The 12,429-nt window shown below is 45.5% G+C and overlaps 1 protein-coding gene across 2 annotated transcripts in view; it reads right to left on the bottom strand.

Moving 5' to 3' along the window:
• Positions 1-12,429, bottom strand: part of LRRC28 (leucine rich repeat containing 28) — an 87,020-nt gene that overhangs the window by 38,124 nt on the left and 36,467 nt on the right. For both annotated transcript variants that reach the window (XM_089655545.1, XM_089655544.1), the window contains exon 3: positions 5,802-5,842. In XM_089655545.1, the coding sequence (XP_089511671.1) occupies positions 5,802-5,842 (41 nt within the window). The remainder of the gene's footprint in view (positions 1-5,801; positions 5,843-12,429) is intronic.

Here is a 12,429-nt window from a genome sequence, read left to right on the forward strand (position 1 = left end):
TCAATGGGGCTGACAGATTCATGTACCTTCTGGAAACAGGTACATGAATCTGGTGCAAGCACTAAGTGTGGAGGCGTCTGAGGCCAGAATGTCTGCCACTACACTGGCACAGCAGTCAAGGCATTTTGAAGCCGGGAGAACAGAACCAGACGGAGATTTGGGGACACTAGTTCCTCATCAGATCCACTTCCCTTGTGATCGACAGCAGGCAATGGGCTGATCCAAAGCCAATAGACAGCCTGCTATTAGCTATAAAATCTGCCCACTACCTGCTGTTAATCACAAGGAGAGAGTGGGTGTGATGGAGGACTAGCCCCTCAGCTGCCCCATTAGGCTGCGCCCGCTGTCGGCTTCACTGGTTGTTAGAAGCCTGCCAGATGCGAAGCAGACAGCGTCCTTGACAATCAAAGACAGGTGAAAAGGGAGGATTGGAGTGGCAGCAAACATGTCGCTCTGCTACACAGCGTACAGAGACAGGCACTTTGACTATCTCTGTACACCAACCTCCAGTTTTGCTATCTACAAGCCGGAGCAGGGGCGGACTGACCATTTGGAAACTCGGGCACTTCCCGAGGGCCTGGGGTCAGTAGGGGGCCCCATGAGATGCCCCTGGTACCTTTTTCATAGGCTTTTTTGAGTTTGGGCAAGGACACAGGGGCCCCATGATCCCCTACTGCCCGGGGGCCCCATGAGTTGTCAGTCCGCCCCTGAGCCGGAGGTAATTCTTTTTTCATTTAGAATAGCTGTAGCTCCACTTTGTAAGGGTGGTGCTGTTGAGAACCACTTGAATCCGCCACGTTTCTGTAAAGCTGCTGAAACTGGTGGCAGGGATTATTTAAAGTATATCTAAAGGCAAAACTGGAGAGGGATTAGAACATTTATCAGTATTTATTGCTGTCTGTGCCCCAATAAGAAGATTCCCTCTCTATATTTAGCCTATTTCCCCTATCATTGAAACAGTGGCTAAATGGTTAGCACTTCCCCCTGGCAGTACTCGGGTCGTTGGTTCAAATCTCAACCACGGCACCACCTGCCTGGAGTTTGCATGTTCTCCCTGTGCCTGTGTGGGTTTCTTTCAGGTACTCCAGTTTCCTCCCACACTCCAAAGACATGCAGATAGGTTGATTGACTCCTGTCTTAGAAAAAAAAAATGGCCTTAGTATATATACGAGTTAGGGTCCTTAGATTGTACGCTCCTTGAGGGTTAGGGACTGATGTGAATGTACAATATACAGGTGTACCTCGGCTAACACAATTTTTGGTTTACGAATGAAAATCCATTGAAAATAATGCCTCGGTTTACAAATTTTTTAGGAATTTTTTTTGCAATACGAAGTGTATGTCGGTGCCGATTTTTAAATGCAATTGCTGGCTTTTTTTTTTCTTCTCTATAGCTCACAGAATTAGCTGTCACCTTCCCCGGAGCTAAAGGATACTTTGTTTCTTTTATCTCGGGAAACAAGCTAAAAGGAAACATTGTTTCTTTTGGGGAAATAAACTAAAAGGAAACTTTCTTCCTTTTAGCTGGGGGAAGTGACAGCTGATTCTCTGAGCTATAGTGAAGAAAAAAAAAGCCGGTAATTACATTTAAAAACCGGCACCGACCTATAGTGACAGAGACTTTTTTAAAACTTTTTTCTGACCTCCGAAATGGAGTAATTGGTTTTCAATGCATTCCTAAGGGAAACTGCGTTTCAGTTTACGAATTTTTCGCAATACAAAACGTCCTGGAGAAAGCATTAACTTCATAAACTGAGGTACACCTGTATGTGAAAAGCCCTGCGTAAATTGATGGTGCTATATAAGTACCTGTAATAATAATTGAAAGTAAAACAAAATCCCAAATTTTAGGTTGTCACCAGAAAAGTAAAAGAGGGGAATTCTTTCAATGAGGACACTAATTCTGGTGACATGGGGGCCCCCAAGGAATTCTCTTCATTTGCAGGCATTTCCTCTCACTTCCTGTTTGGCTATAGGACAGGAAGTGAAAGAAATTCTCCCCAATGGGACACAGATGGTGAAAAAAATTCTGACAGAGGGTTATACCCCTCCCATACACTATAAAAAAAAACAGGTTTTGCCTATAGTTCTACTTTAATCTGGAGTAGGACCTTTTAAAGGGCCACACCATCAAAAATAGTGTTGCACATGTTTAATTGAGTTCACCCCATTGGGTGCAACAATGCAAATGTTATTAGTGAGGTGAAAACATTTAAATATTTCAAACTTCTATATCTGAGAATGAGTAGTCCCCAGGGCGGACTGACCATTCGGAAACTCGGGCACTGCCTGAGGGCCCGTTGTCAGTAAGGGGCCCCGTGAGATGCCCCTGGTACCTTTCATAGGCTTTTTTGGGTGTGGTTTGAGTGTGGGCGAGCACACAGGGGCCCCATGTACCCCTATTGCCCGGGGGTCCCATGAGTTGTCAGTCCACCCCTGGTAGTCCCAATGGGTCACTGTACGTTTGGTGGAAAGGGCAAGGAAAAGGCTATTCGTGAACTGTAAAAAAGTGCACCTTTAAACAGCAAAAATCTTTCCACCAACTGCTGGGCCTGTGTCAGTACTTACATCTTCCAGCTGACCTGACCCTTACTGTACAGAATCCATCAGTCTGGCTATGATGAGCCAGTCTGATATAGATCCTGCCCCCCAGACAGAGAAATCACTTTTCCGACCTTGTACAGGTCAGGCAGCAGGGATAACATACAGTATTCTACAGTATAAGGTGCACATTAATAATTGCAATTTGGCTGCACATTGGTTACTAATTTCTACCTGTATACTAAAAGTACTATTACTGTTTTTACAGCAAACATTTCCATTCCCTTGTAGCAGCTTTAATAAAGTAGATCTAAACATAAGCAGGCCATAGATTTTACAATTTTCTTCCCTTCCAACATGGGTGGAAGGAAGGAAAATTACTCTATTGCCCTATCAACACAGCCAGAGTTGAGGGGGGAATCCCCACCGCTGAACTATTGGGCTTTGCTAGGGGGTATCCTTCCCTGCTGGCAGAAGACTATGATTAGAGTTTCCTTCTATAGCTGCATGCAATAATCGTTCTAGAAAAAAACCAACAGGCTGGTTGTACATAAGTCGATTGATAGATCGATTGGTGTACAACCAGGGTGCCCATACACAGATCGATATTTGGCTGGTCCCTGCTGAACTGGCTGAATATCAATCCGTGTAAGACTGGCTTTAATCACAAAAACTTCGAACAGGGGCGGACCGACAACTCATGGGGCCCCCGGGCATTAGGGGATCATGGGGCCTCTGTGTCCTTGCCCAAATTCAAAAAAGCCTATGAAAAATGTACCAGGGGCATCTCATGGGACCCCCTACTGACCCCGGGCCCTCGGGCAGTGCCCAAGTTTCCATATTGTCAGTCCGCCCCTGACTTCGAATTAATGTTGTTTCAAAAAGTACTTGTAATCCATTTGAAAATGCGAAAACATACAAAAGTGTTTGTAACCCTTCAGCATTTTTTAAATTAGAAAAACAAACAAACAACTTATACTTACCTGCTCTGTGCAATAGTTTTGCACAGAGCAGCCCTGATCCTCCTCTTATCGGGTCCCTCGCCAACGATCCTGGCTTTTCCTTTTCAGCCAGTGCCCCATAGACTTCAGCCTACATCCATAGACACAGACAGTGGGGCATGGCCCCGCCCCCTCATCACAGAGTTTGATTGACAGCTTTGGCTCCCACTGCTATGGATCTGCCCTGTGAGGAAGGACAGAGTCTGGAGAGCCGTTGCTCTCATGCACCATGCTGGATTGCGATGGGGCTCAGGTAAGTACAAGGCGAAAGGGATGGCTTGAAAGGGATCCCAGGCACAGAAAATTTTTTTACCCTAATGCAGGAATGGGCAACTGTGGCCCTCCAGCTGTTGTAGAACTACAAGTCCCATGAGGCATTGCAAAACTGACAGTTACAAGCATGACTCCCAAAGGCAGAGGCATGATGGGACTTGTAGTTCACCAACAGCTGAAGGGCCTCGGTTGCCCACCCCTGCCCTAATGCATAGGATGCATTAAGTTAAAAAAACATTAAGGCTTTAAAACAGTTCCTGGTGATTCTGTCATAAAAGGCCTCTTTTCAAGCACTTCCTGATATGGGGTGACAACTGTCTCCCAGTTGTGCTTCTGCATTGTCAATCTGTCACATGTAGCCCCTACCGAGTCTGTAAGTGGCCAAACCAACACACATCTGCTGGCATGGTCCACCACTGTCACTACTGGGAAACTGGTTCAGAGCAATGATTTGCAACCAAACTTGTAGCAAGTGCATATAATGACAAACAGGAAGTGACTGAAAGAGACTAAAGGAGACCAGCAGGATTTAGGTGGGAAAAAAAAGGTGTGAATAATTCATGAAAAGAAAACAAAATGACAAATGTTTGTAATACACACTGCCTTGGGGTTAGGAATTAGATACTCTTTAACCCCTAGCCCTCCTAACATGATTGGATGATGGAAGCCAGCAGAGCTTTACCACATTTATTAAAGTGCTACTAAACCCAGGACCCTGCTTTCACTATATCTGGTCTCCCCGGACCCTGCATTCACTATATCTGGTCTCCCCCGACCCTGCATTCACTATATCTGGTCTCCCCGGACCCTGCATTCACTATATCTGATCTCCCTGGACCCTGCATTCACTATATCTGGTCTCCCTGGACCCCGCATTCACTATATCTGGTCTCCCTGGACCCCGCATTCACTATATCTGGTTTCCCCGGACCCCGCATTCACTATATCTGGTCTCCCCGGACCCCGCATTCACTATATCCACTCTCCCCGGACCCTGCATTCACTATATCTGGTCTCCCCGGACCCTGCATTCACTATATCCGCTCTCCCCAGACCCTGCATTCACTATATCTGGACTCCGTGGACCCTGCATTCACTATATCTGGTCTACCCGGACCCTGCATTTACTATATCTGGTCTCTCCGGATGAGTGAGTTACAGTTTTCTCTCCTGGGCCATGCATGGTCCCTTTTACCGTCCACCTGTAGTGTTAGAAAACAAATGAGGTTCTACAAGACAGGTGACATCCAGTGAATGCAGGGTCCTGGGAGACCAGATATAGTGAATGCAGGGTCCTGGGAGACCAGATATAGTGAATGCAGGGTCCTGGGAGACCAGATATAGTGAATGCAGGGTCCGGGGAGACCAGATATAGTGAATGCAGGGTCCGGGGAGACCAGATATAGTGAATGCAGGGTCCTGGGAGACCAGATATAGTGAATGCAGGGTCCGGGGAGACCAGATTTAGTGAATGCAGGGTCCGGGGAGACCAGATATAGTGAATGCAGGGTCCGGGGAGACCAGATATAGTGAATGCAGGGTCCTGGGAGACCAGATATAGTGAATTTAGCACAGTGGCTAAATGGTTAGCACTTCCTCCTGGCAGTACTAGGGTCGCTGGTTCGAATCCCAACCACGGCACCACCTGCCTGGAGTTTGCATGTTCTCCCTGTGTCTGCGCGGGTTTCCTCCGGGTACTCCGGTTTCCTCCCACACTCCAAAGACATGCTGGTAGGGTAATTGGATCCTGTCTAAATTGTCCCTAATATGTGTATGTATGAATGTGAGTTAGGGACCTAAGATTGTACACCCCTTGAGGGTTAGGGACTGATGTGAATGTACAATATATATGTAAATTGATGGCGCTATATAAGTACCTGAAATAAAAATAAAATAGCTCTGGCAAAAACAAGCTGAGTACACAGGTAGTGTTCTGCTGCCCTCTAGTGAAGATATGTCAATACAGCATGTAAGAAAGTAACTTACAATTCAACCAGATTTGGAAGCTTCTGGGCAAGATTTTCTGGCTGCAAAATAAAAAGACAATAGTTCATTCCCACATTTCTGCCTGTGTTAATATGTACAACCTGACATTATGGAAGATATCTACAGTGAAATAAAAAAAAATACTTCTACAGAAAACATCAAACATAAATACTCCCGTATTTGTCATTTACAAATCATCAAGTATTCTTATTACTCTTGGGCTCTTCAAGGCCTAGTTCATATGAGTGGCTAAAACAGGGTGTGAGAGCCCAATGAACTCAAGGGGTTAGATTTCTAAAGCAGAGAATCTGGTCATTTACTGTAGGTGAATGTTCCTGGTATGTGCATTAAAGCTGAACAAACATTTTCATTTAAATCTATCGCTCAGGAGCCACAAAGGATATAACTCTACTTTGCATGCCCCAAATTCACTTACAAACCCAGATATTACCTTGTAAAAGTAGCAACTTCCAGTGCCGGGACAAGGTCATCTGGTGCCCAGGGTGAAGATGGCAAACTGTGCCCCCCCCCCCATCTTGTGCGCACGAAACCCTAAAACAAGCAACGTCATACGGGTACGTTGCAGTGCCAGTAGCTGCTGCCTCACTGCAGTATATGTTCTGCGGCAGGTCGGCACGTGGCTTATTACCAATGATATTTGTAATATGCAGCATGAAGGGGGTTAATGTTCTACCCGCTCACTGGTCACTGATGCATTAGTGACTAGTGGCAGGTAATTAACCCCTTTGTGGTGCAGTAGTGGCACCAGTATCAGTGTTTATAAACCCCTTCATGCTGCAGCGTAAAGGATTTAATGAATTTGTATGAAATTCATTATTTCAATGAACTGACCACCCCTCACACCCCCAACTCCAAAGAGCTAACCAATTCATCTGCAGATGCCCATCTGCTTACTTGTTCCACGCTGGTCCCTCTAGGTGGCACCGGTGGCAGCAATCTCCGCTCCTCTCTCACCTCGCCTCCAGGCCTCTCTATGTCATACTGGGCCGGGACTAGAAAGAGCCCGTCAGGTGGAGATCACTCCGCCTGACAGGCAAGTGAAGGGTTGGTCTGGGTGCAGGAGTGCACTTGGCACAGCATTGCAAGCTCTGGCTCTGACTGCAAGTATTATATCGCGGTCGGTGGCTGCGGTAAGCTATGTACATTGAATGTACTCGTCCAAAGTTTTAGCAGCACTTCACCTGTTCTGCGCCCCCCCTTACTCCAGTGAATTGTGCCGCCCAGAGCTTCGCCCCCTCCCATCCTGGCCTGGCCCTGGCAACATCAACATAATCACTGTGCTGTACATAGCCTGTGCAGAGAGCAGAGCTGTGGGAGGGGCTCAGCAGGTTCCACCCATTACAGTCTGCCTGCAGAAAACTACAGGAGGGGGCGGAGACCAGACCAGTCACCATGCACAAGGAGAGCGAGCAGCAGTGAGCGGTCTTTATTACAGGAAGCTCCTGCACAAAAGTCTTTTACTGTGTGAAGGGAGTCACTTTGGGTGGGGGGTCCATGGAACACGCCTCACTTTGAGAGGTAGGGAGACCCCTGTGTCAGCTCCCCATATCCCTGTTATGTGTAAGTCACCCTGTGCCTGTTAGGGGTACAGGGTGATCTGTCCTAATATCGGGGTGGGGGGTTGTTGATTGTTTAATGCCATGTGGTTGCATCCCATTGTTCTATTGTGTGTCTTGCTTGGGAGCAAACTATTATGGGATGTATGTGTGTATGTGTATTGGCTTGGTGGGGGGGTGTCTGCAGCAGCCTTCCTTCCTGATGGGACTGCCTGTTGGTGTGTCTCTTGTTACTGAATGTAGATTGCCCCGCCCTGTGTCATTATGCAATTATGCAGGGGGGGGGTTGTTCCCTTGAGTGTATATATCTTGTATATGTGTTAAAATAAACTAGTCTATTTCAAGGTTTACTTCAGGACTGGTGTCATCTAGTCTTGTTTGGTCTGCTGTGGTGTCTGTTGTCGGTGTTTGGATGGGGAAGCGGCATTATAACGGAAGTAACCAAGTGCAGTCTGGGGTCGGTTCCGTTACACACTGGATGACTGCACAAATCAAGAAGAAATACACAAAGCTCACCAAGATTCAAAACAAGAACACACAATGAATGGATTTTAGAGAATATTTGCTTATACCACAGTTCAGCTTTAAATGACAGTGAGTGATTCACTACCAGTTCTCTGCTTTATAACTATCCCCCAAAGTGTGTATTGAGCTGTTCCCCTTCCTACTTGACATTTGGGGAATCCTGTCAGGATCGTGCACTACTAGAATCATTTAGCCTGTTATATAGGGCTTGCTGTACTAAAACTGGAGAATGCAAAATCTGGTGCAGCTCTGCATAGAAACCAATCAGCTTCCAGGTTTTATTGTCAAAGCTTAATTGAACAAGTTGATTGGCTACTGTAACGGAACGGACCCAAACTGCGCTTGGGTACTTCCGTAAGAATACCGCTTCCCAGTCCGAACACTGACACCAGACACCACAGCCGACCATACAAGACTAGATGACACCAGTCTTGAAGCAAAACAGGAGGTAGACTACTTTATTTCAACACAGATACAAAATATATACACTCAGGGGACAATCCCCCCTCCCTGCATAATGACACAGGGCGGGGCAATCTACATTTAGTAACACACAGGTATTCAAACTTCACACCAGCAGACAGTCCCATCAGGGAGGGCTGCTGGAGACACCCCCCACTAAGCTAATACACATAACATCCCATAATAGTTTGCTCCCAAGCCAGACAAACAACAGAACAATGGGATGCAGTCACATGACATTAAACAATGAACAATCCCCCCCCCCCCCATCTCCTAAACATGTCTACACAGTCTGAGACAAAGCCCACACAATATTAGGACAGACCACCCTGTACCCCTAACAGCACAGGGTGATTTATACATAAGAGGGATATGGGAGCTGAGACAGGGGTCTCCCCACCTCTCCAAAGTGAGCTGTGTTCCATGGGCCCCCCACCCAAAGTTACAGCTGCACCTGATTCTGTGTGCTCCAGTTTTAGTGTCGGTTCACACTGATGCGATGTGGAATTCGCACAGGTTTCTGTGTGATTCCCACACCACATCAAAATCGCACCCTATTCATGCGAACCTCTGCAGGTGTGAATATTAAAGACACCCCAAAATCAGTTTGCAAAATGTGGTGCAATTTGCAGAATCGGATCACATGGGTGTGAACATCCATGCGATCCGATTCTGGTGCGGACAAAAAAAAGGTCCTGCATGATTTCGGTGCGAATGCGGTGCGATTTGAGCTATACAAAATGTATGGCTCAAATTGCACTGCACAGAAATCGCATGTGATTTGCACAGGAATGGTGGTGCGATTCCTGTGCGAATCACATGTGATGTAACTCCTCCATATTGTCCTTGGATTTGCAGCCCTGGCATAACTCTGAATGTTCATGTCCTTCTGCTCTATGTGTTACAAATCATGCTGCATATAATAAAAAAAGATAAAGAAAAATGAAAAATGTTCAATTGCTCTATAAACAGCAACATGATCTGATTCAAGGTCTCATGCACGTTTAAGAACACATTTCAAAACATTTCCTTTAATTACGGATCTGAATGGAGGTATATTGTTTTCTATGGGGACATGTACACAAGTGGATATGCATCTAAATCTAAATATTCACGCCTGAAGACATGCATTTTATGTACAGTTGCAAGAAAAAGTATGTGAACCCCTTGGAATTACATGGAGTTTTGCATGAATTGGGCATAAAATGTGCTCTGAACGTCATCTAAGTCACAACAATAGAAGAACACAGTCTGCTGAACATAATACTACACAAACATTAGATGTTGCCATGGTTTAATTGCACATAACATGTAAACATTCACAGTGCAGGGAGAAAAAAGTATGTGAGGCCCTAGCTTAATGACTTCTCCCAGAGCTAATTGGAGCCAGGAGTGAGCCAACCTTGACTCCAATCAGTGTGATGATATTGGATGTGTTGCTGACAGCTGTCCTGCCCTTAAAAAACACACACCTGTTTTGGGTTTACTGGTTTCAAGAAGCACTGTCTGATGTGAACCATGCCTCGCAGAAAAGAGCTCTCAGAAGACCTACGATCAGGAATTGTTGACTTGCATGAAGCTGGAAAGGGTTACAAAAGTATCTCCAAAAGCCTTGATGTTCATGTGTCCATGGTAAGACAGACTGTCTACAAATGGAGAAAGTTTAGCACTGTTGCTACTCTCCCTAGGCGTGGTCGTCCTGTAAAAATGACTGCAAGAGCACAGCGCAGAATGCTGCATGAGGTAAAGAAGAATCCCAGAGTGTCAGCTAAAGACCTACAGAAATCTCTGGCACATGCTAACATTTTTGTTGACACATCTACAATAAGGAAAACATTAAACAAGAATGGAGTACATGGGAGGACACCACGGAGGAAGCCATTGCTGTCCAAAAAGAATATTGCAGCACGTTTGAAGTTTGCAAAAGAGCACCTGGATGTTCCACAGCACTACTGGCAAAATATACTGTGGACAGATGAAACCAAGATTGAGTTGTTTGGGAAGAACACCCAACACTATGTGTGGAGAAAAAAAGGCACAGCACACCAACATCAAAACCTCATTCCCACTGTAAAACATGGCGGAGGGAGCATCATGGTTTGGGGCTGCTTTGCTGCCTCAGGGCCTGGACGGATTGTTGTCATTGATGGGAAAATGAATTCTAGAGTTTATCAAGACATTTTGCAGGAAAACGTACGACCATCTGTCCGCCAACTGAATCTCCGCAGAGGATGGGTGATGCAACAGGACAATGACCCAAAGCATACAAGTAATTCAACAAAACAATGGCTGCAACAGCACAGAATACGCCTTCTGGAGTGGCCCAGTCAGAGTCCTGACCTCAACCCGATTGAAATGCTGTGGCATGACCTTAAGAGAGCGATTCACACCAGACATCCCAAGATTATTGCTACTCTGAAACAGTTTTGTGAAGAGGAGTGGTCCAAAATGACTCCAGATCGTTGTGCAGGTCTGATCTGCAACTACAGGAAACGTTTGGTTGAGGTTATTGCTGCCAAAGGAGGGTCAACCAGTTATTAAGTCCAAAGGTTCCCATACTTTTTCCTCCCTGCACTGTGAATGTTTACATGTTATGTGCAATTAAACCATGGCAGCATCTAATGTTTGTGTAGTATTATGTTCAGCAGACTGTGTTCTTCTATTGTTGTGACTTAGATGACGTTCAGAGCACATTTTATGCCCAATTCATGCAAAACTCCATGTAATCCCAAGGGGTTCACATACTTTTTCTTGCAACTGTACTTACGAATGTAAACACATGTAAATGCATGGCTACCTGTATACATAGATACAAAGAGTGCATTCTGGTACTGAAAAAAAAAACAGGAGGATGAAGAATTTTATGCATCAGTCCACCGCTCAAATGGCAGTGACCTTGCACCACGCTGTGCTGATAAAAAGAACTGCACACAGTACTTTTTTTTTTTTTTTTTAAGTGCACAGTGCATGCACACCCCCAGTGGTGTGAACTGGGCACATAGGAAACAAGGCATTTTGCCTTGTCCATGCTGTGGGAGTGCGCTGGAATAGCCATCCAACACAGTCCCCCCGCATGTGGCGTGAACCAGCCGTAGAAACATATTTTAAAGGAAAGAATTTTACTGATCATTTACGCAGAATCTTTTGTTCCAGAAACACCTTGCCTATTATTATACAGTATTTATAAAGCGCCAATAGTTTGCTCAGCGCTGTACATTACAATGGGGGACAGTACATGAGACAATACAGTAACAATACAATACACGAGGGGTTCGAGGGCCCTGCTCCTTGGAGCTTACAATCTAGGAGGGAGGGGATGGTGGTACAGGAGGAAAAGCTGTGGGGGATGAAGTGGTAGGAGGAGATCAGCAATTAGCAGGGGGCGGGGTAGGCTTCCCGGAAGAGATAAGTTTTCAGGGTGCACCTAAAGGAGAGGAGAGTAGGTGATAGTCTGATGGATTGGGGTAGGGAGTTCCAGAGGATGGGCGATGCCCTGGAGAAGTCCTGGAGGCGGGCATGGGAGGAGGAGACCAGGGAACTGGAGAGTAGGAGGTGTTGTGAGGAGCGAAGAGGACGTGTTGGGTGGTATTTGGATATCAGGTCGGTGATGTAATTTGGGGCAGTATTATGGACAGCTTTGTACGTCAGTGTAAGCATTTTGAATTTGATCCGTTGGGCAATCGGAAGCCTATATGATCAGTAAAATTCTTACGGCTGGGTGTATGTAGCCTAAATGCCAAACATATTGCATTTGAGGAAATGTGTTTTTATACCAAGTATACTGGCACTAAAGTGACTGTAAAGGTTCATTTTTTTTTTTAAATTAACCACTTGCCTACCCGGCACTTGTACCCCCTTCCTAATCAGGCCAATTTTTTTCACGCAAATACAGCTTTCTTTTGGTGGTATTTAATTGCCGCTGGGTGTTTTATTTTTTGCACTATAAACAAAAAAAGAAGAGCAAAAACTTTGAAAAAGAAAAGTTTTTCTTTGTTTCTATTATAAAATTTTCCAAACAGGTACTTTTTCTCCTTCACTGATGTGTGTTGATGAGACTGCACTGA

The sequence above is a fragment of the Staurois parvus genome, unplaced genomic scaffold (genome assembly GCF_062004578.1).
Source record: "Staurois parvus isolate SC_StPar_1 unplaced genomic scaffold, SC_StPar_1.0 ptg000845l, whole genome shotgun sequence".
Taxonomy (NCBI): domain Eukaryota; kingdom Metazoa; phylum Chordata; class Amphibia; order Anura; family Ranidae; genus Staurois; species Staurois parvus.